The 23,077-nt window shown below is 40.5% G+C and overlaps 1 protein-coding gene across 2 annotated transcripts in view; it reads right to left on the reverse strand.

Moving 5' to 3' along the window:
- Positions 1 to 23,077, reverse strand: part of APBB1IP (amyloid beta precursor protein binding family B member 1 interacting protein) — a gene marked incomplete at its 3' end in the record, with an annotated part of 90,947 nt that overhangs the window by 26,034 nt on the left and 41,836 nt on the right. For both annotated transcript variants that reach the window (XM_080918473.1, XM_080918472.1), the window contains 4 exons: positions 21,893 to 22,191; positions 17,831 to 17,908; positions 8,234 to 8,393; positions 6,596 to 6,717 (listed from right to left, as the gene is read on the reverse strand). In XM_080918473.1, coding sequence (XP_080774599.1) covers positions 6,596 to 6,717; positions 8,234 to 8,393; positions 17,831 to 17,908; positions 21,893 to 22,150 — 618 coding nt within the window. In that variant the 5' untranslated portion in view covers positions 22,151 to 22,191. The remainder of the gene's footprint in view (positions 1 to 6,595; positions 6,718 to 8,233; positions 8,394 to 17,830; positions 17,909 to 21,892; positions 22,192 to 23,077) is intronic.

Genomic DNA, 23,077 nt, shown 5'->3' on the forward strand with positions numbered 1-23,077 from the left:
CAGCACACACAAGACACGCACAAGCTCAAACCAGACAAAATCTCAGCATGGAAGAGGGAAGGTTGGTGTGAAATTTGTGTCCTGCAGAAGGAGATATTTGATTGCTGAAGTCAGCCAACACAATTGGAGTTTTGTGTGTGTGTGTGTGTGTGTTTGTGTGTGTGTGTGTGTGTGTGTGTGTGTGTGTGTGTGTGTGTAAGAAGGTAGTGGGTGGTGGGAAAAGAGAGAACATGAAGTTGGGTGGGTAGGGAGTTAAGGTAAGATCTGGAAGGAATTGGGAAGTGGGTGAATATTGTATATTAATACTTTATGTATGATATACAAATGAAATATGTATGAAATTATCAAAAACAAAAACACTTTTAAGAGTCCACTAAAGAGAAATAGACACTGCCTCATTGAAGCAAAAACATCTCATGGCTTTTATGCATACTGTTGGGAGTCGAGTCAATCTAAGGCTTCCTCAGAGGCCTGATGAAAGGATAAAGGGAAGCTAGCTCTGCATCCCTGCATGGGGGCAGACTTGGCAAGGTCCAGTCAAGGGACAAAGGTTTCTGGCAAACAGGCTTTTCCCCAGGAGCGACTAAAGTTATGAGTTTCATAGTCACTGCGAGGATAATCTGTGATGCACTTGATCTCAAGTACCTTCTGTTCCTTTTGTGCAACACTCGTTGCTTCATTAGCCTTTGTCCCATCATATAACTTCCCACTGACTCTGCTATTTTCCCCCATACAAGTTGTAGCTAAGTTGCTGTACTTCTTAATAAACTTGCATGGCATAAAACATAGCTTGTGTAAGACCTCCTGACCCCAAACTTTTCTATCTCTCTTTATCTTCTGACTCCCTGGACCCTCCTATCAACAGTCTATCACTGAAGAAGTGCCTGCTGGCTGAGATCAGTGTACAATAGTCTAAGTCATGCACCAGGACTCCCATTGTGAATGGCTACCAGAACATTTTTGTTGGACAACTCTGATTTAAGTAAAACTGGCTAGTAGTGAAGTCAAGTTTACTAAGTATTATCACTGCTTTCTATTTTCAAAATATTATTCGGTTTAACTAGCAAACTTCAACATTTCACTAAGTTAAGGAATGTCACCTCAAGACCAATTGGAGATTCTTAGGTCTTCTATTTGTTTTAGACACAGGTAAAATTATTGCCATTGTCAGAACAGAGCAAGATTTTCTTCAGATACCTGGAAGTGGCCAACTAATTGAACCATGTTCGAAGAACACACCAACAAAGATGTGTTTATGCTCTTGTTTTTTATATACCATTTTCTTGTCTCCAACTTTGATATAACCTGCCATGTAGGAGATGCTGTTAGTACAGAATTAAAAATAACTTTTGGTCTAGACTGGTCTGAATCTAAAGTTGTAAGCAAGATCCATGAAACCACATTCTTTATAATATTGTCTTTAACAGTTCACTGGTTATTACTTGCTGAGTCCCTCATTTCAGGACAGGGGTTTAATAGCACCCACAGGAACTGCCTGTTGAAGACGCTGATGATGAATACCGTTATCTGATTACAAAAGGACAATTAACAGCGAGGAAGCCTGAGCTGCTTTTAGGAAGCCACATCTAAGGTTTTAATATATATGGGAAGCCTCTTCAAGGATACACCCACGTCGATTTCCACATCACTCACCTCAATTTCTAAGTTGGATCTGCTAGGTAATGGATGGCTTCTTTCACAATTGCTTTCCCATTCCTTAAGAGAGAAGGCGCCCTGCACACCTACTAAAACCTTACTTCCCTGGGATTGTAAATTGCAAAGGCCCAAAGAAAGGATTCACTTGTAACCCTGGCATGAAAAAGTAGGAGGCCAACAACAAGTCCCCTTGAAAGTCAAGTGATTTCTAAGGCTTTGCTTCCCTCACAATGGAACATACCTACTTATCAGTCAGTGGATGAAACAAACTATTACTAAGGCTTTGGTGGCTTTTAACTGACAACCAGGAAGAAGTTCAAAGACCTGAATGGTGTTTTTCTATTCCTATCCATTTATTAACTGGAATGTGCTTTCTTAATGCTTTTCATCTGTAAGACATAGTTAATACCTGTCCTGGCTAGGTTTTTTGTCCATTTGACACAAGCTAAGGTTATCTGGGAAGAGGATCCTCATTTGAGAAAATGTTTCCATCATATTGCCTATAAGCAACTCTATAGGGTATTTCTGGATAATGTCTGAGTGGCAGGGCCCAACCCATTGTAGGCAGTGCCACCCCTTGGCATGTGGTTCCTGGTGTTCTAAGAAAGCAGACTGAGAAAACCATAAAATGCAAGCCAGCAAGCACCAGTTCTCCATGACTTCTGCCTCAGTGCCTGCCTCCAGGTTCTTAACTTGCGTTCCTATCCTGACTTCCTTCTATGGTAGACTATAATCAGATAACCTCTTTCCTACTGTTTTCCCCCATTTTTTAAAGGGATGATCTGCTATCACTTCCCAGTCAAGGAAAACCATCTTTTTAGAATTCTCCCCACTCCCCAATTAAGCATCTTTTATTCTACAAATTTGCAGATCCTGGTTTCTCTCCAGAAACTTGAAATTTATGGTGGCTGACTTTATCAGAAACAAATACTGCATTTTGGTTGAGCTCAAACCACCTCGTTTCATACATCACTTTAATGGTGTACCTAATGGATTTCATGCTGCTGTGGACAGGGATAGCAGCAATGGTATCATTACAAATTGAGGAGTGAAGTGTAACCATGGTCAGAGGCCACACTGATGTAACGAAGTCAGCACTAGATTCCAGATCCCACTACGGAAAGTCACTCATCTGGCCTTTGGTGGATGCCTTGGAGTTACACCTGCGTAAGCATGTCACATGTTCGTAGAACCTTCCTGGCTGTTGTTCTTAGGAACTGAGCTCTAAGTTTCCCTTTACGTCCATTTTAAAGCCTCTCCCCCAGGCCTACTCCCAGATAAGTAAGCAATTGATAATAAATTCCATCAAACATTGAAGATTTCAGTTTTGGGATTCTAATGATCCAAGTTCATAGTTCTGTATAGTTTAATATTTTTTTCAGAACTCATATTCTGGGACATATGTGTTTTTAAGTTTATATTTAATCCATTTGTGTGTGTGTGTGTGTGTGTGTGTGTGTGTGTGTGTGTGCGAATACTCGCACGCATTCATACAGGTCACATCATGCAGTTGTGTGATATTGGGGTAAAGAGTCAGGATTCAGTGTCCTCCATTGTCTCTTTCCTCCCATAAATAGTCTTTCCTTCTGTTCCCAGGTCACCTGTATTATATGATGATTGATCTTCTCAGAAAGAAAATGGAGTACCAGTTTTCATCTTTCCCTGCTTCCAGGCTATAGAAAAAAAATTTTAAACCCAGGTTATAAAAATAGCTGCAATCTTAAGTTATTTCTTGTATTCCATGCCCTGGACCCTGGAGTAATGCTGTGCATTATCTGCTGAAAACAGGAAAACTAGAGGTTTAAAGCAACCTTATAACATGAATAGTTACTGTAAATATGGAATACAGCATACATTTGATATTGATAAATAAACATTGATACTTGCAGTACTGTTTGTTAACTGGGTTGGATGGAATAAGTGACTGTATTTCTTGTAAAGCTGTTTAAAATGTCTGTAAAGTTCCCCACATCCATTTTCCATGTGATGCTTTCTGTGCTGCTTAATAAAGTCAGAGCAAATCCATTTGATAGACACAGCGAAGACAGGTACACACACACACACACACACACACACACACACACACACCAAGGACAGACACAGATACATACACAGGACAGATTCACAAGACAGCTTTAAGGTAAGCAGGGCTCAGACCCATATAACAGACAGACAGAAGATGGAAGACAGGGAGCATAAAGTAGAAACTTCAGATCTGGCCTCTCCCTTGATTAAATGACACTAAAGGGAAACACTATGATTTCTTTCCTTAATGTGACACCAAAGCCTTATTGGTGACTTAGAGTCTATTATTAATTTGTTCAGACTAACCATAAAAGACAACGCCAGTGGCTGCTAAGAGTCTAGAACAGTAGCGATTTTCATACAATGATAAAGGGAGAGACAACCTAAACAAATATTCAGAAAATTCTTCATCAGGATTAGCCATAGCTAAATAAAAACACAATCTATATTCCTGTAATAGATGTACGTGCAAGAAAACTGCTTCCGTTTGTTTGGCTGAAAACATGCACGAGATGTTCCTATCATCATTACTACTTAATTGCCAAGCTAGAGACAAACCGCACGACTGCCAGCAATGCAGTGGATGCACATGTTTTGGTTCAGTTGTCCGATGGAATACCACATGGCAGGGAGAAGGGAATACTGGTGCTATAGGCACCTATGTGAATGAAAATCAAGTGGGAATAAAATCTAAACATAAATGTGAACTGTAACATGATGCCATTTCCCACAGAGTCCAAAGAAAGGGAAAATGAAGGTAGCACAGATCTCAGTACAGATTGCCACTCTACTGGGAAGTAAAGACTTGAAAGAGACCCAAAGAGCCTTGTTTATGCATCCCGAAGGCATGAGTTGAAGGCAAGTATTCACCTTGTAGAGTCCATAGACTGGACTGCTAGGGTCTGGCTGCGTGATTGGTGTGTTAGTGCTTCATCAGACACCACGGCAGGCTTTATGCCTCCTTCCTCTTCTTAACAATGGACTCACTGTACAATCCTCACACAGTGCTCTCATGGAGTCAATATAACAGGGGTTGGGAGAAGGGGTTTTGCAAAACGGTGGCTCTGAATACAGTGTACATGGCTGTTATATAGGCATCACTTCCTCAGTCTCTTGTAGTTCAGTGTCACCATAGCTCATTCATGGGTAGTGGTGTCAAAGAGAAAGAGGCATTCCCCTGGCCCTTTCCTCTTTTCCTACAGATCAGATGAGCATTTAGGAAAAGGCTACCTTGGAGGAGCTGTGAGAAAAACGCTACCTCGGGCCTGGAGATAGAACTCAAATGTTGAGGATGGCAGAGACATTCTATTAAATCTGTTCACCATGTCATGAGGGCTCCATCATGTCCTCCTTACCACAGTGGATGGAAACCTCGGACTGTGAGCCAAATAAGCCTGGTCTCCTGTAGGTGCATTTGGCCAGGTATTTGATAAAACTAACACAAAGGGAAAGAACATTTTCCTGTAAGCAGCCCGCCGCAGACTCTCCTAATTCTGTTCCTACTGAGTCAAGATTCAGTCTCTTCTGTAAAATGGAAAGAGGTCTGAATGACCATGGCAATCTCTTCCATCAGCAACATTCTTAGAGGTGAAAGGGACAGGAAGGACAGATAGGGATCCGTTATATGAAGACCTGTGTGTACCTGACATTGTAAACTAGAGATCAACATGTACACACTGCTGAGTCAGCTTTGGTCTAGATGTTACCTGGAAGGAATATGAGACTAAATAGCCTTGTGTGGCAGGAACTCTGCTCCACAGGGCAGAGTGGTCCAGAGGAGGGTGCGGAGGTGCAGAGAAGCCCAGTGTGGTGGATGAGAGTCAGTGACCCCTGAATAGAGGTCAGTTAAACACTTTGAAACGTTTAACTGCAATTTTAGGGCTCTCTACAAAGTATATTGGACAGGGTGGAGAAGGCAGACCTTGGGGGTGTTGGCTGTCTTTTAGAGTGCTGTTTCTCCAAGTAACTCAGTGTAAACTAAAGATTCAGTCCTTGTCTCTGTTCACCGTGTCTGTGGTAAAAGGCAGCACAGATTGGTATTCTGGTTATGTGGTGTCTCTCACGTGATTCCAGTTGGTTGAGGCTCTTCCTAGAAAGGCTTAGAATTTTCAGTGGCATCTGATGTATACCTTGAGGGATGTACTTTCAAGTATAAGAACAATTCTTTTTTCTTTGTGTCAATTACTTAAGGAAATCAAAAATAAACTTTATACTCTCCAGGTGCTCCCGAAACAGTGTGGTTGGGACCTTGTGAAAGACAGGATGCATAAGGGTGGTTTGTGGAAGCTCCCCTTGCAGAGAGAAGGGATGGGCTGTAGCTGTTCGGCGGAAGAGGTGGGTGTTTGAACAGAGCTCACTCCATTCTGACTAAATCAGTCCATGTACATTTCCTGACCTTTATTTTACTCTTTCCATAAAATATAACTCTGTCATAGAAAAGGTAAAGAGAAACTAAATATTTTCTCTCACAAACTCTGGCCCAAACTGTAAATAAATTTCTTTCTCTTTATCATTACTTTTATAAACTCTGGTGCCTGGTTATGAATCTCGTGAACCTCCCTGTACCACTCACTTTAGTTATTACAGTATTCATAAACAACAAACATGAATAAAAAACCTGGTACTTTGCAATAGAAAAAATATTAATCTATAGTCTATCAAAGCACATTGGGCTAATGGAGCCTAATAAAAATTCAGACTCAAGAGGATGGTTAGACAACAAATAGATATGGTTTGAATTTTGAATAAAAAATAGAGAGAGTTTTCTTTTTAAATCTTTTAAGTATTTCTAATTTTGTATTTATTTGTAAGCAACACCCTTGTGAGATTTCCTGAGATTATGGCTTGGTCAGTACCCAGGTGACAAAAACTTCTTCCTTTGCTACATTGTTTAATGAAATGCAGGCCACCTTACCTGAGGGTTTTTAAACACAGCATATTTTTCCTCTTTCTCCAAAAACAGTACTTTGTTTTCTGTGTCTCTTGTCCAGTCTGATAAGACTTCAACAACATTTTCATGGTCTTCAAAAATTCTCTCTGATGAAATAAAAGATATTTCAGATGAGTGTCTATTACTGAGTTTAAGCACAATAGCTCACAAGGTTTTCAAAGACTGGCATCCCTTACTAACCGGGGTTTGAATTTATTCAGCCAAAAGCACATTCTCTGAAGAAAGGGTAGGTATCTGAAGTCGAGGGAGGTGGGTGCTATATTAATGACCTGTAAAGGTTACTGGGGCCCATCCTCAGCTCCTGTTCTTCATTCTTGCACAGCACACCTCCAGGCCCTGTGTATCTTCTCCCTACTCTACTATTTCTTTTCCTGAACTAACCACATGTCTCTGGACAGTTGGCTGTAAAGAGGCAGGAGAACCGGGGACCTGCAGTGCCTGCCTTGTGAACTAACACCCCTTGCCTGTAACAGCAGTGAGGCGTTCCTACCGTTTTCATATGTCACTGTCAGGTTCTAAAATTATTTTTACATAAAAACACGAAAAGTGTTGGACATTTTAGCAATCCGGGCCATAGTTAGTTACCCTACTTTTTAATTGTTAGCATTTGTCTTGCCTTTGAGAACGTTCTTAGCAGAGGTAAATACTATGGGATGACAGAAGAGGACGCAGACTCTAACTATGAAACTCCTAGGTTATTGCACTAAGACTCTAAGGATAATAGATGAGCAGCTGAACCAAGCCGGGTAGTAAAGGAAGCCGTCCCTTCTCTGTTTTCCCCTCAGAACTGGAGAAAACATCAGGGCTTCTGTTTGTTCTGTTGCCTTTTTGTTCTGACTTAGTTTTGAGATAAGGTATCCCTGGATTGGCCTCGGACTCATCGTCCTCCTGTCTCAGCCTCTCCGGAGGTGGGGTTACCAGCATGTGCCACCATACCTGGTTAAGGAGCAGTTTTAATGTGGACTATTTGCTATAGAAAAAATTGCCCTAAAGCCTCAAAAGCAGGTAATTCTGAATTTTATACAGCTTGAGAGACAGCATTGCCCTGAGGATGAATGGAAAGGAGCAGAGAATTTATTAAATGGCTGAAAGAAGAAAGGGGGAGGAGAAGGGAGAGAGGAGGGGGAGAGAAAGGGAAGAAAGCCATCAATTTATTTTATTTTACTGCCTTTTGCTCCTGGGGCTGAGAAATTGTTGGTGATCAGTGAAGTTTGGACAGAGGAAGAAGACGCATTCATAGATGTTAAGGTCTGGCAGTCACATGATGTTTTAAAGAAGCACTCTTTAAAGGAATAGTAGCTAAAAATACCCAAGATCTCCTGCACTTTGATGAGATTGCTAAGCATGTAGCAGGATGGACCACATTACCCTTTTCTTTGCCTTTTGGAGCCACAAGCAAGGTGACAGTGATGAAGTTCATATCACCCAAAGCCTGGTGACCCTCTACCAACTGAATCTCTGCCACAAAGATACAAGGATTTATCTCAGATGAAGGCAGAGGCACATATCATATCTTGCGATATTGAAACAAATGATTAAAATGGACTAAAACCCATAATGAAACAGGCTTTTGAAGTACAACCCAGATGTGGGGAGACTTACCAATTTGTAGTTCGGGATAGATTTCATAGAGGCACCAGTCCACATTGCAATCACAGTGGGTTTTTTCATAAAGATTGTCCAGGACATCCCGAGCCAACTGTCGCTCATCCACCATCAGTGACTTGGTACTGTTATCATCCATGTGCACCTTAACTACAAGCTGAAGATGAAGCCACAGAACAGTCAGTTTCAGCAACTGGGACAGTATGCTAAGCTTAAGGTGTCAGCATTGCCATTTCTCCTACCACTGAACATCAGGAACCCATCCAGTGGATATTTTGATAGGCTATTGTTACTGTAGCTCACAACATTCATGGTTAGGTAAGACTGTTGACTTTCCTCCACCCAGTAGTAGTGGCATAATTGTTATGGGTGGTAACCAACCACTTTCTGATTGGATTAAAAATCTGCTCCAGAGGACAGAACCCATGCCTGGTATGGTAAGCTGAACCAAGACCCAAGGCTGAAGGGATCAGGGGCCCCAGAGGAAAACCTACTTCTATTAGTTTAGTAAACAGATGTAGCATCAAACTGCCTTCTAAACATGTATCTTTTTATCCATAGATTAATGCAACTCTTGACTTTCATTAGTGGGTTATGACCTGGTTGGTTAAAGTACATAGAATAAGTGACCCCGAGCGCTTAGCATTATAGATGTTATACATATACAATATGTATAGACATTGAGATAACACCCATTGTAAGGCTCAAGGGGGTGAAAAGGTTGTGAGAGCCAAATGTTGATGATGACTGCTGTAAAAGAGCACCTTCTGGACATGACAGAACTTCCATACTTGTGGGCTCCCAACAGCTGCAGTTGCTTGCAGAAAACTTGTTCAGGATCAGGACCAAGTTCCAGTATGGGAGAGGGATTCATGAAGCCTAAGAAGCTATTATCAGTTGATGATACTTGGGAGGGGAAGAGCTGGTTTCTTCAGGGATATGGTCCCTGGTAGGTTGCCCACTCTCCAATGGATGGGCCTGTGCATAGGTACATATTGGTAGCATTGACTGGATTCAGTGAATTGCAAAAAGAGGACATGAAATTGGGATGGGATATGGTAAGAGATCTTGGAGAGATGGAGATGGGATTCTGTGGGGTTAATATAATAAAAAACATTGCATATATGCCTGAAACTCTCAAAGACCAATTATAAATATAGTTTAAAAGTAGACTGCACCTTCCAACCTCATTATATATATGAACTCTTTATATATCAGAAGAACACAGGAGGATAAATAGATTTTTAAAACACAAATCAGACAATAAACAAAGCCCTTGGCCCAGTTTCAAGGTGCTGGTTTCTGGTGGGGAGACAGAAAACAAACAGAACTGAGAAGCACTCACTTCTCCTTTTCCCAAGATCCTTTCGTTTTTTGTTCCCATTTCGTTTTTAGAGCTAGCAGCATTTCTAAATGAAAAGATCTCCTTGTATCTTTACTTGTAGCCTTTACTACTAAGGCTGCCATACCCTAAGATTTCCCTTATCGTTAAGGGAAATGGCAGCCCTATAAGCTAGGCTTTGCCACTATCCCCAGTGTACCAATTAAAGAGACTAGTTAAAGTGAAGAGCAGAAAAAAAGAGACTTATTAAGAAGGACTAAACTGGAAAGAAAAAAAATAAAGGGGTGCAGAGACCACCAAGTCATTGTTTAGGGTGTTGGCAAGAGGTTTAAAGAGTGGGCAAGAGATTTGCATAATTAAACAGTACTGGCCAGGGCATGGCCTTGCCCTTCACTGACTTGTTATTGCATTGGAGTCTTGTCTCATGAAGTGTCATGACTACATAAAGTGTCTTCCTGAGGAAGTTTCTTCCTCTGGTTGTATCCATTTACTGACAACTTGAGATGGGCAAGAATTACTTGAAAAAAAGAATCTTAATTGAGAAATTGTCTTTATCAGGTTGGTTTATGATCTCTCTGTAAGGGACTGTCTTGACTGTTAATTAATACAGGTTGGCCCAGTTCATGGTGGGCAGCATCATTCTTTAGGGAGGTGGTACTGGACTGTATAAAATGCTAGTTAAACATTAAGACACATGTGGGTCAGCCATGAACAAGCTAGCAATCAGCATTTTTCCCCCATAGTTCCTGCCTTCAATTCTAACCTGAATTCTCTCAAAGATCTTTCCTGATCTGGAAGTGCAAGTCAAGTAAACCCTTTCCTTCCCAAGTTCCTTTTGGTCAGAGTTTTAAAATCACATCAACAGAAGGAAACTAAAACAGGCTGGTGACAGAGTTTAAACCTTTCTTCTGCATGGGGTTACTGGTGACATCTTAATTCTTTAAGGTTCATTATTTCAATAGTCAGATGGTAGAGGGAGAGGACAAGTGTCACTTTAGAGTGTCCCCTGGTCTGTCATGATTACATGCTGTTTTTTGTTGAGAATTACAACGATAGAACAGTTACATTCCTGGGAAACACCACTGATGTCAGGGCTTTGAAAGCAATATTTATGGTAAAGAAAAATCATGACATTTGACCACATTTCCTTTCTGCTTAGAGGTGCTTTAGAAAAGAAAACATATGTTGCTTTTTCCTTTCGTTTTATATGGAGGGAGACATTGCTAAACCACATAGTTTCATAATAATGGAAGAGGCTTCTTTTTGGTACAAAGGGCAAACTCAGTTTAATCCATACGTATTTATAAATCTCCATAACTGTAAAGTTTAGAAAAAAATAAGTGAATGAATAAAAAGAAATCATACTTGTGGTTCTTCAAAGCTTCTACTACATTTACAAGCTGTAGAGGACACTGTACCAACATAGAACAGCCACATTACCACGATGATATGTAATTCACCATGTGATCATCTATGGGGCCAAATGCCTTGGCAATAAAACTTCATTTTTATTTTCAAGTTGTTAAATGGAAAGTATTTTAGCCATAAATAGAGTAAATTACATTCTTTTAAGCCCTACAATAAGATTAACAAATGGAATTCCTCTTCTGCCACAAAGCTTTAGAATAAATTAAACTAACAAATTAGTTAGTTTCTGTTTCCTGCTTCAAAAGCTCGATGTCATAAGCTATGTACATGATTTGTAATTCAAAATAATGTCAGCATCCCACCAAATCCTTAAGAGCAAAGACCTCTAATGGGGAGGACCCTTGTATTTTGAGATAGGGTCTCTCATTGTAACTCAAGCTGCCCTTAAACTTGGGTTTAAGTTTCGGTTAAGAGTGATCTTCCTCCTCAGCTTTCTTACTCTGACTCACTTTCATCTTCTAAAGCACTCAAAGTTATTTTCTTTAAATTAGAGTATTCCTTTTATTTATTTAATGTGCTGTGTCACACACAGGGTCATGCCTTCAAAAATACAGTAAGAGAGTTAGGAACCCTCCTTCCTTCCCCACTAATAAGGGCTCTGTTCTAGATCTTCCATGGGTCTGGGCAGGTTAGGCCTCTTGTTTACCACCATAAGTCACTGTAACTAAAAGGAGCAAAGCTTTCTTGTTTCTGGTATACGGCAGGACAGAGCTGAAAGGCCCCATGGTCTCCACAGGCCAGCCAGAGCAAGCGCACTGCGTCTGCTCCTTGTCCCACCATCTTTTGTAAGAAACATATCTCTTTTTATTTCTTTTCGAAAATCACATGATTGTGGCCCCCAGTTATAAGCAATCTGGTGGTTTAAACGTGTGAATTATAATTTTTAAAAATTTACTCATTCTCCCTCCATCCCTTCCCCCATCTCTTGAGGGGATAAGGATCAAGCCCTTGCACATGCTAGAAAAACATCCCACCACTGAGGACATCCAAAGTCTCTGGGGTTTGATGGGAAAGGATCTCCTAGTGTGATCAGGCTTCTCTTGAATGTGAGACCCTCCTGTTACACACCTCCCACTCACTTGTACCTCAAGCCAACGCATGCTCATCTGTATTAGAACAATCTAGAACAAGTCCTCCTACTGCCATTTTCTACTACTATCATTTATTTTCCCCGGGAGCTTGTATGGTGGTTCTATTATATTATAGAGCAACTATCCTTATTGATGAGGAACATAGTCCTCTCTGACCCAGCATGCAGTCCCCTGGGAGGGTCACACATGGGATACTAAAGAAGGAACAGGACACCCACCTAGTCCAGGTCAGCCAACACGGTCACAGTTCACCCTCACATTCCCACAATTCATTTTCCATGAAATATGCCAGTACGAATTTTTAAAATCATTCATTAGTCTCCCATTTCCCCAATCAGAGCTCCCCAAAGGCTTCTTGTACTTAAGACACAGTCCACACTCAGTCTGCTTCCTATGAGCTCTTGTGGCTCCCACATGCCACTATGGTATCAATTCCATCCTTTGCTTTTACTCAGTAGCTCGCTGAACTGACAAGAGTCAAGGGTCTTTCATTCTCTTCTATCTTGTCAATAAGATGTGCACAGTTTCCTCAATGCTCATCTCTGTTTGGGGATCCCCTTTATCGCTGCCCTGTGTACATAACTGCTTCCTGCTGCTGAGGGCTTTCCTCAAGCGCTACCTTCCTAGGGAGTCTTATCACTAATGGATTCGAGGAGTGACTTAGGCACTACCTGGTAATTCTGGTTTTCTTTTTTTTTTTTTTTTTTTTTTCCATTTTATGGCTCATGCATCTGGATTTTAAAAGATGATGGTGGTGGTAGTAGCTGCGTGTCTATATTGGGCAGATTTACCACTACATGAACAAAATGTACTTTCACTAAGACTCAGTACAATGTGTATTCAGCTGTGTGCCACTCTGTGCCAATAAGTGGCAGAATACTTCCTTTGTTTCCAATGTGTAGATGAGAAGGAGAGGAAGGGATGGGAACAAGAGGCCTGGAAAAATGGCAAGTGATAAGGGATCTCCTAAGAGGAGAATAAAGAATGTAGTGGTAAATCTGCCCAAAATAGATGCATCATTTGTGGTCCTAATCACTGAGTTGTGTTTTCATTGAATGGGTTTCTTTGGGTTGAAGAGGATATTGCAACAGTAGTGTTGTTGTTGGTGTGATGATGGTGATCATAACAATAATAGAAAGTCTAGATGTGCCGTTCTAGCTGGGTCTGGACTTAGTGTTGTACTCCAGGGTAGCTTTGAATTTACAATCCTCCTGCCTCTGGATTCTGAGTGCTAGGATAAGAGGCATGAGAGACCACACTGAGCCTGTTTTAATTTTCTTTAAACATTTGGCTGGAATTGAGCTCAATACAAGTAATCATCTCACCGGACTTGTTTTTCATTGTGCACACCTGGCAACTCCTCTAAAGTGTTGGGGTGCATTGTCATAGAGGACAAAGTCTCCAGAGGGTTTCCATGGAGGTGCAGAGAACATAGGTAATGAATTAGTAGGGAGTGCACTGGGTGGTGATAAATCACCAAAGAGAATTTTAGAAAGTAGTGTGTATAGTGATGGGAACACTTTCACTTAGAAGGTGATTGAACACATAAGGGAAAAGTCCAGTGAGAATCTGGATAAGAATGGAAGGGACAGGTGGGTACAAAGGTGCTACGACAAGGGACTTGTTTGAAGGACAGTTCCAAGGACAGGTAGTTACAGTAAGGTAAATTTAGAAAGAGAGCAGAGATAAAGGAGGGATGGAGAGAGGGAGGCATGGAGGGATGGAGGGATGGAGGGAGGGAGGGATGGAGGGAATGAAGAGAGGAAGGGATGGAGAGAAAGAGAGATGGAGAGAAAGAGGAATGGAGAGAGGGAGGGATGGATGGAGGGAGGCATGGAAGGATGGAGGGATGGAAAGAGGGAAGGATGGAGAGAGGGAGGGATAGAAGGAGGGAGGGATGGAGAGAGAGGAATAGAGGGAGGGATGGAGAGAAGGAGGGATGGAGAGAGGGAGAGATAGAGGAAGAGATGGAGAGGAATGGAGGGAGGAATGGAGGGAGGAATGGAGGGGGGGAGAGATGGAGAGAAGGAGCGATAGACAGAGGGAGGGATGGAGGGAGGGAGGAATGGAGGGAATGGAGAGAACTGAGGCTAGGAAGATAATGGCAGCCAGATCACATAGAGACAGGAAGGAGGGCACTGTGAGGGGTCTGGGTTCACTGTACAACTCTACAAGACAGGCAGCCGCTGAGGGTGGGGTCTTAGATTACGGAGACAAGAGCAGAGAAGACAAACCAGGTTTGGTTGTGAGATGTCTAAGACAGGCTCACATGTTTGAGCATTCATCTCTCTTTGCTTCCAGACAGCAGACACCACGTGACCACAGGACCTTATGCTCCTGCTTTCACAGCCTCTGATCATCTTGCTTCCATGTCTTCCCTGCTATCATTGACTAAAACCTCAAATGGAGAGCCAAGTCAACCCTCTCTAGGACTACTACTGCTGGGCATTTATCACAGCAGCAAGCAAGTGTAGGGAGCCGTTTGTGCTGCACCCAAACATGGTGCCGGCTTCCCGCCGAGAACTCAGCAAACAGAGCTGTTGCCCAGCCAAGAGACTTAATGCGCATGCACCACATAAGTCACAGCCCACTCTTGGGGCACGTGATTGAGCTACAGGAGGATGCACCAATCAGGTAGCAACACGAGTCTCCTAGGCATATATAGCAGTGCATTTTCTCCCCCACGTGAGGAGAAGAAGAAGACAGTGGGGAGATTGCGGGAGACCCCACGTGGAGGGATGGCGGAGAGGCACCACGTGGAAAGAGACTCGGTAAAAGAGATTTCGGGAGGTCCCGCGTGGACAGAGACTGGACAGAGAGATCGTTTGTGGGGGACTGCGCGTGAGAGGCCGTCTAGACAGTAGAACTCGGTAGGGAGTCCCCGGCTCAGAGACAAGTTTCCTGCTCAAGAAGCCCCTGCTCAAAGTGCTGTTCAATAAAGGTTATCTGCAGAAGAAGCTGTTTGTTTTGTTGCACGCCTGTTCCTAGCTTCCTACCGGGAAGCGTGGGCGCGTGACAAGCAAGGTAACTAATCCAGGTTATTATTTGAGGTGCTAGTCTCTGAAAGCTCTAAAATGCCTATCTCTGGTTCCCTCAGTGATAGGACAGCTCAAATTTAACACATCAGAAGAGAACCATGCTGACATGTACAGAAGTGACCTACCCAATCCTGACACACTCTCTGCAGAGCTTCACTGTTGGAGAATCAAGTGGAAACACAGGGGGAAAGGTATTGAGCTCCCATCCTGTACTTATGAAGCCCTCCGTCTTCCTGACATCTAGCTTTCCCTAATGTATATGCTTTGCTTAAGGTCCTGTGTATTCTCCCTGTGATGAAAGTTGAGAACAAGCTCTATAAAATGGACAGAGGCGTCTCAAGGCATCCTTGTGGAACACTGAGAGACCAGAGGTCAAGCAAATTGGCTTTGCTTAACATAAATTTTGATACAAAACATGATTTAGATTTGATGACAGACACATATCAAAGTCTATACAAATAAATCAGAGCTTCCTACAAATAATTCAGAAACCATTGAAAATACCTAAAAGATTTTCTTTGTTGTCTTATTTTGCTGTTTGGAAGAAAAGCTGTAAGGCATAGTAGGTCAGTTAATGACTTGCTGGTAGACCTCCACTTTGACATATCATTAGCTATTGGTGATCCCCTGTTTGAACTCTCATGCTTTCAGTACGTGTCTGTTCTTCCAGAAGTTGGCACTGGGAGTGCCAGAATGCCTCTCTGCTAGAGGCACTCCAGAAATGTTTTAGCTAAAAGTCATTTTAGATTTGACATTATCACTGTTAATCCAGTTGTCAGTTATTAAGTTATCAGGTCTTTGGAAAATGATTTCTGGGAGAGAAATACATTTTATAACGTGTTGTGATGAAATACACCATTGACCTTTGACTTGGGCTATAGGTGTTTAAAATCTGGTAGCAGCGGTTGGGAGGCGGAGGTATGAGGATAACAAGTTTTAGGCTAGCCTGGACTATATGGAGAGAGCCTGTTTGAAACACGTGAGGACTGGGGTGGAGCTTAGCAGGCACAGGAAGTAAGGGCAACTTTCTGTGTAGATTCTGTCAGGGTAAAAGAAACTCAAAGGTACAAGTTGAAGTAAGAATGGCAGAGCTGGGCCCTGTGGCTCATCATTTCATTGTTGCTGTTTACGTTCCTTTGATGACTTTGCTGAAGTGTTTTTTTTTGTTTTTTTTTGTTTTTTTTTTTTTTTTGCCATTCACTTCTGCTTTGTGGAGAAGACAGACCCAGAGGCCATCCATATAGGCAACTGACTTGTCTGTTTTCTTCTTCTTTTTACACGATTATGTCTGCTGCCTCATCTTGATTTATAAGCAAAACCTACAGAAATAAATGTTTTGTGGTATATCTAAAAATAATACAGAAAATATTGCTGTTATTTTTGATGAATAAAATCAATTTTGTAGAGTTTATTTCAATCAAATAAAATGTGAATTTTGCTTTAAAAATTTGAGGTGCTTGTCACAATGAGAAAGAGCCTACACCTACATGCAGAGAACACAAAGTCGATTGACATCTGCAATGAATGGAACCAGCTCTACCTGGAAAACATCTTCACATATGAGCCATGAATGTCTGTATTTGGGGGAAACCCAAGGAATATTTATTGAATTATTCACCATGTATACAACTCCTTCATTCAATAATTGATTTGATAAAGACAATTCACCTTAGTGAGAGATGACAGATGCTTCAATTGAAATATGATGTAGACTAAATACTTATCTCATTAATTAAACAAATTAGCATCTTAATAGTAGATATGGTGGTCTAATCAGGTTAGATAGAGGTTTTTCTACTATAATACAATATATATGTTTCTAAAGCACACTATACTCTACAAAAATGTTCAAGAAAATTATAGGATAGCTAGTAAAGAAGGGTTAGGAACAGAGCACTCAAAGCTTACACAAATTAAAGGCAAGATTAACCAACAAAACCAGTGTTTGATTCATGGGGAGACAATTAGACAAGCTTAAGGTCTAGAGACTGCCAAAGAGGCATAAAATTCACAAAAGAAAATTTGTACAAGTGAGGCCAAGGGATGCTGAGGTTTGACCCAATCAAAGCCTGCCCAGAAGGTGTACCACCTGCTATAAGAAGACAGCTGTGGAAGACCCCAGAGAGCATCCCTCAGGGAAGGGAGTCCAGGATGAACTATTTTAAATTCCCGAAATAGAACTGAGAAGGCCCTTGCCTAGGTGATAGCAAAATCAAAGACCTTTCTCTTTCCTGTTAAAGGGAGTTTCTACTTCCAATCTCCTGGTTCATGGGAAAGCCATGTGACCATAGGATCATGTAACCATGTAAACCAACAAAAGTCACATGCAAGCTAATCAAATGTCTTCCCTTTGGGATGCTCTGCTCACCATGTGAAGCTCTTTGCTGTAGAGCAGCCCTTACAAGAAATGGATGGAGGCAGGTTCCCTACCTAGAAATCACAAATTAGCTAAATGATGTTATATGGAGGAAAATGGTGTCATTTTACAATGTTCGGAGAATTCTTTAAAAATCATTATTTGGAAAGAGTTACTTGAATTTTTTTCCACCATTAAAGGCACAGGGCATGCTAAGCAGATAACCTACTACTGATCTTATTCCCAGAGGCACGTGACCAGTTCATTTTACTGTTTACCAGTAACTATAATATGCATCGTTAATTTAACTCCCCTATGCAAATGTGTTTGATAGCTTACCTTCTTAACCTTGGCTTCCTTCAGCTTTTCCAGTGCTAACTTAATTTTATCAGCCTTTGCTTGGGCTTCTTCTTCTTCCTGAAAAGGGACAAGACAGCATCCAGTAAAGCACAACAGTGTGCCACAGAATGTTGGTGCTAGGGTCCAGTTCTTTCACAGTAACAAAATTACCAAATTTCACATACTCCATTTTCAGAATGTAATACCTCTGACTAAAATATTCCACTCAAATATACAGAGAGCACCTGCTATTGACAGCTTTGAGGATTTTATCTAAAACCATGAAACGCTGACATCAGCAACTGTATCATATACTTAGAACATGCTATTCTGTGCTTAGCTCATAGAACGGGGGCTGTGCTAGTGTGTGAATGAAGCAAGATCCCTCATAAACTGATAGACGTGAACCTTGTCCACAGCTGGTGGTGCTGTTTGGGGAAGTAAGTGGATGTGCAGACGTGGAACCTGGAGGAAGTACAGCAATGGGACTTGGCTTTGAGAGTCTATGGCCTCGTCCGACTACGAGTTGGCTTTCTGCTCTATCCTGTGACTAGAGTGTGATCAGTTAGCTTCCTACTCTGGCAGTCTTCTGCTGGTTCTTCCCGAACACGATAGGATTTCTTTATAGAACTATAAGCTAACATAAACTTAAAAAAATGATAGAAAATGTTTATTATGAAGCCAAATACAAATATTTTTAAAGAATTGCACTAAAACAACCAATTTTAATAAAACTGCCAATAATTAACATAAACCCTAAACAACTTCTTAGTCCCTCCACAGAAACCACAGCCATTTATATTTTCATTTCACATTTCTTTGTTATAATATTTAAAAGGTAATATATTATCTTAAAACATTTACTAGCATAGCTTCTGTTCTGTTATTTAAAGTAATCAAAATAGTCACATTATATATATGTGCACATAAATGCAATTAATTATATTAAAGTAAATTAAGATACTTATTGTTTTCTTTTAGCATGATACAAATTTCACCATATAAATTATCCTTCCACCTACAATGTCCTACTATTAACTGCATTCATGCTGCACATTATCTCTAGACTTATTTATTCTGTACAAACACACTGTTTTACCCTAGGAATACTCTAACACAAGACATATTTTAACATTTTAACTAGGCTAACTTATTATGTACATGAACTATAGTGCTATATGCTAACTGAAGACAACCATGTAAAAACCGGAGTGCTGTCAGATCATCAGAATTCAACTGGTTGCTGTGCTGAATCACAGCTTTCCCACCCAGTACTTTGTGATCTGAAAGAACTCAGTCTACAGGCTTAAGTTTCCCTATCTATAAAGTTAATAATGGCACAAAACTCTGATGTTACAAAGAATGTCAAATATGTTAAAATATGTAACTGCTTTGCATAAGAGAAGTTACACAGAGTATTCTGTGAATCTGTTCAGCTAGTGCCTTTCTACAAAGGTTAGGAATGTAAAAAAAAAAATCCTGGAAAGTGACCATTTTTCTTTTAGGTAGGCTTTTTTTTTTTTTTCCTGATTTTTAGACCAGTTCACGGTTGTTTATTATGTAACTAAAAAGTAATTATATGTGCCAACAAAATACTTTTTAAAGCAGTTAATGCTTTTTAAAAAAACTTTATTTAAAAAAACAGAGATAAATGTACAGATTTTAAAAGCATTTTTGCATAAAACTATATGAATATATTTTTGTCAGTACTTGATTTTCTTTTAAAGAGTTGATAGTATTCATTGAAAACTTACTAGTTTCAATGAGCATAAAGTACATATAAAACAAAACGTAACATGAAAATAGTCAAAGTTCTCTTGGTGTGTAAAGATTAAACATAATGATTTTTAAATATCTAGGATTGCCACAAGGATGCATTCTTAGCTCTTGAATTATTAATGATTTAAGGTCTAGGTGTACCACACTCTGAGAGGGTGCTATACACTTATTGTATTTTCTAAGAAGGACTGAGGCTTCCACATTTTGGTCTTCCTTCTTTTTGAGCTTCATATGGTCTGTGAGTTGTTTCTTGGGTTTTCAGAGCTTTCTGGGGCTAGTATCCAAGTATCAGTGACTGCATATAAAATAAACTTTTAAGTTGCTTTGGTTGTAGTATTTTATCACAGCAACAGAAAAGTAACCAAGACAGACACCAACCTGCAGAATCTATTAGGGCATTCATCCAAAGGTAGTTAAGCACTTCTTAAGATTCTACACATTCTCTTGGATTATGGTATCTATTTAGAGAGGATTCCTAGCTTTTATCAGAAGTTTTATTATTTTTTAAATTTTTTAAATTTTTTATTAAATACTCCGTATTTAATTTGAGATATTATCCCTCACCTCCGCCCTGCTCTCATGCTCCCCTCCCCCCTCCCCCTCCATTTGCCTTCACAAAGGTGCACTCCCTTCTGATCACCCGCTCCACCCAATTGCCTTGGTATTACCTTACATTGGGAAAACATGCCCTCTCTGGACCAAAAGCCTCTTCTCACATTGATACCAGACACTTATCAGAAGCTTTAAAGGGTACTTAACAGCCTATGATTTAGTTTTGGAAGCCAAATCTTAACCTTATAAATCACAAAAACTCTAAAGCAAAACAAAGCAAACAAACAAAATAAAATAAATGAAGTGCCCTACTAATGAACACATATGAACATCAACAAAGAGTGTGAAATATTCTTATGTGCCCAAATGTTTTTGATTTTGTAGTGTAAAATCCTGACAATAGAACTATTAAGGCCCTATCTATCTATCTATCTATCTATCTATCTATCTATCTATCTATCTATCTATCTATCTGATTATATTGATAAGGAAACAAAGTGTTCTGGTTACATCTCCACTGTTTGAAAGTAGAATTATCTCTTCCCAAACCACTGGGTTCTGAAATAATTTTGAGTGCCAAGGTGCTTTAGGAACATTTGAAAGTGAGGAGCTTAGTAAGTCTCTACCTGCACACTCAACTTTGTATTTACTTTCAAGGAATTCATGATCCTCCTGTTACCTGAGGGGCCTCTGCTTTGCCTTAATCGATGAAGCCGTGAGTGTGATAGTATGTGGACTTAACATATGATTTACATTTAAAATTGTAGGCATTCACAAGATCATTGGGATGACTCCACCATTATTCAGCACAACGGGAACCCACAGGTCACTGAGCTTGGTTCTCATTTGGAAATATTTTTAAGGGGCCCATTTAAGTAAAAGTCTTCAAAGTGTTTTTTACTCTTTTTTTTGAAAGACAGGTAATTAGCATTCCAAATGAGGGCAATGTAGTTATTTTACAAAGTTTAGCAATTTGTAAATATCAAGCATTTATTACCTGTCTTTGCCTTCCCCAATTCCAAAAATACATAGTCTTTGCCCTATTGAAAAGAATTGCCAGAGGCCATAATTCAATTTAGCTCAAACTTAAGCTTGCTATTTTCTATATTCTAGGCTAGGAACAGGGACAATGAAACATATAAATCAACTTCTTATTCATGCAAAGTTAACAAAACATGTTCTCTAAAGTTCTAATATTATTAAGGAATATGCAGATGAAAATATTACTTTTACTCAAGTTATGATAAATATTACATTTGGTCTTATATGTTCTTCATACCCACTTGCTAGACTTTAAATGTCCTCACCAAAACAGATCTTAAAGTTTAATTCCCTTATGAATGATTAAAAGGTGGGACCCAGTGGTATCTATATGAAGCAAGCAGCTATAAGTAGAAATCCCTTTCTTAAAACTGAGAAGGTGCCAGAACCATAGTTTAATATTCCTCAACCTTCAGAACTCTAAGCTAAATAAATCTTTCTTCTTTTATATATCACACATCTGTGGTATTCAGTTACAGCAATAGAAGACAGATTAAGACAACACTGCTCCCGAGGTCTCTCCAGATTTGTAATAAGCATACACTGTCCTCCTCCCCTCCCGCCCCCGAAGTACCTCAGAGGTCTAGGCATACGAACTTACAGACGTAACTGTCACTTCAAAGAAGGGCCAAGGTGATGGGTAGTAAGTGAATAGAAATGGTTCTGCCACCTTGTGTTCCGTGAACTTACTTTAGAGAGAGGCTCAGGAGGAGGAGGAGGTGGAGGAGGTGGAAGGTCTAACATGGGTTCTGCTGGAGGAGGTGGTAAAACTTCCTGGTAGTGGCTAACACCACCAACAGCAGCACTTCCTCCATAGCCTCTTGGGGCTGTACCCTGGCCATCTGAGGTCTCCAGAAGTGTCGAATGATCTTGATTCTGAGAGGACTCTTTCTGAGCCTGGATGGTTCTCTGTTCGGCTTCACTGATATCTGCTACCAGATCTGCCATGAGGGCATCTAAATCTTGATCTTCCAGTGCATTTAAGGACTCTAAGAGGAAAAATAGCGCCAATGTTTGAAAACAAACCAACTATTTGTACCTGTTTTTTTTAAAGATCAATATGTACATAGGTGGAAATTGTTATTTAAATTTTTATGATATAGTAGGAAAGGTGAAATTATTTTTATGTAGTGGTACACAACCATATATTGGGATTCCTAGAATAATATATTCAGTGCTTAGTGTAAGTTCCTAACAAGAAAAGGGTGAAATGTGTTCTGCACTGGAGCGTCTCCAGCTACAGAGTCAGAGTAGTGCACATGAGCAAATGTCTATGTAAGGACTCTTGGGTATTTTGGTGGAAGAGTCTTGGGCTCTGGAAGGGTAGAGGAAGAGGAAAGTGGAAATGGGTAGAAGGGTAGTTCTCCCACTGGTGGTCAGCTGGTTTTCACCCACCTTTAGGAAGTACAGAGCAAACCTCTGTAAGCCCTCCACTTAACCATAGGGATCTTTACATTCTTAAGTGCAGGATTAACACATATAAGAGAAAATAAAAAGGAGACTAAGTAGTCAAGATTTTATGAAGGCAGTGGACTGGGAGAGCTTTTATAAGAAAGCTTTTTAGGGCAACGGGGAAGGAGGAGAGTTCTTTTGGGTCTTTTGGGTCTCGCCCAAGTGTGAGCTAAGATCACATGCACACTCAGCAAGTTGACTAGATTGCAGGGATCGGAGTGAGAGGTGCTGGTGGATAGCATCAGCAGAATTGTGCTGGAAATCAGGCATTCACCTCAAGATGATGCAGTGAAGAGGGATAGACACTGGGCAGGGTGACGCAGAATGAGGAAATGGGACTGTCAGAAATGGAGCCCAGTAAAAAGCAGAAAGCACTGTGAGTACGCTACTTGCTGGACATCATCAGTGTCATGTCGAGATGTT

Source organism: Micromys minutus, assembly GCF_963924665.1.
Source record: "Micromys minutus genome assembly, chromosome: 6".
NCBI classification, from domain to species: Eukaryota; Metazoa; Chordata; class Mammalia; order Rodentia; family Muridae; genus Micromys; species Micromys minutus.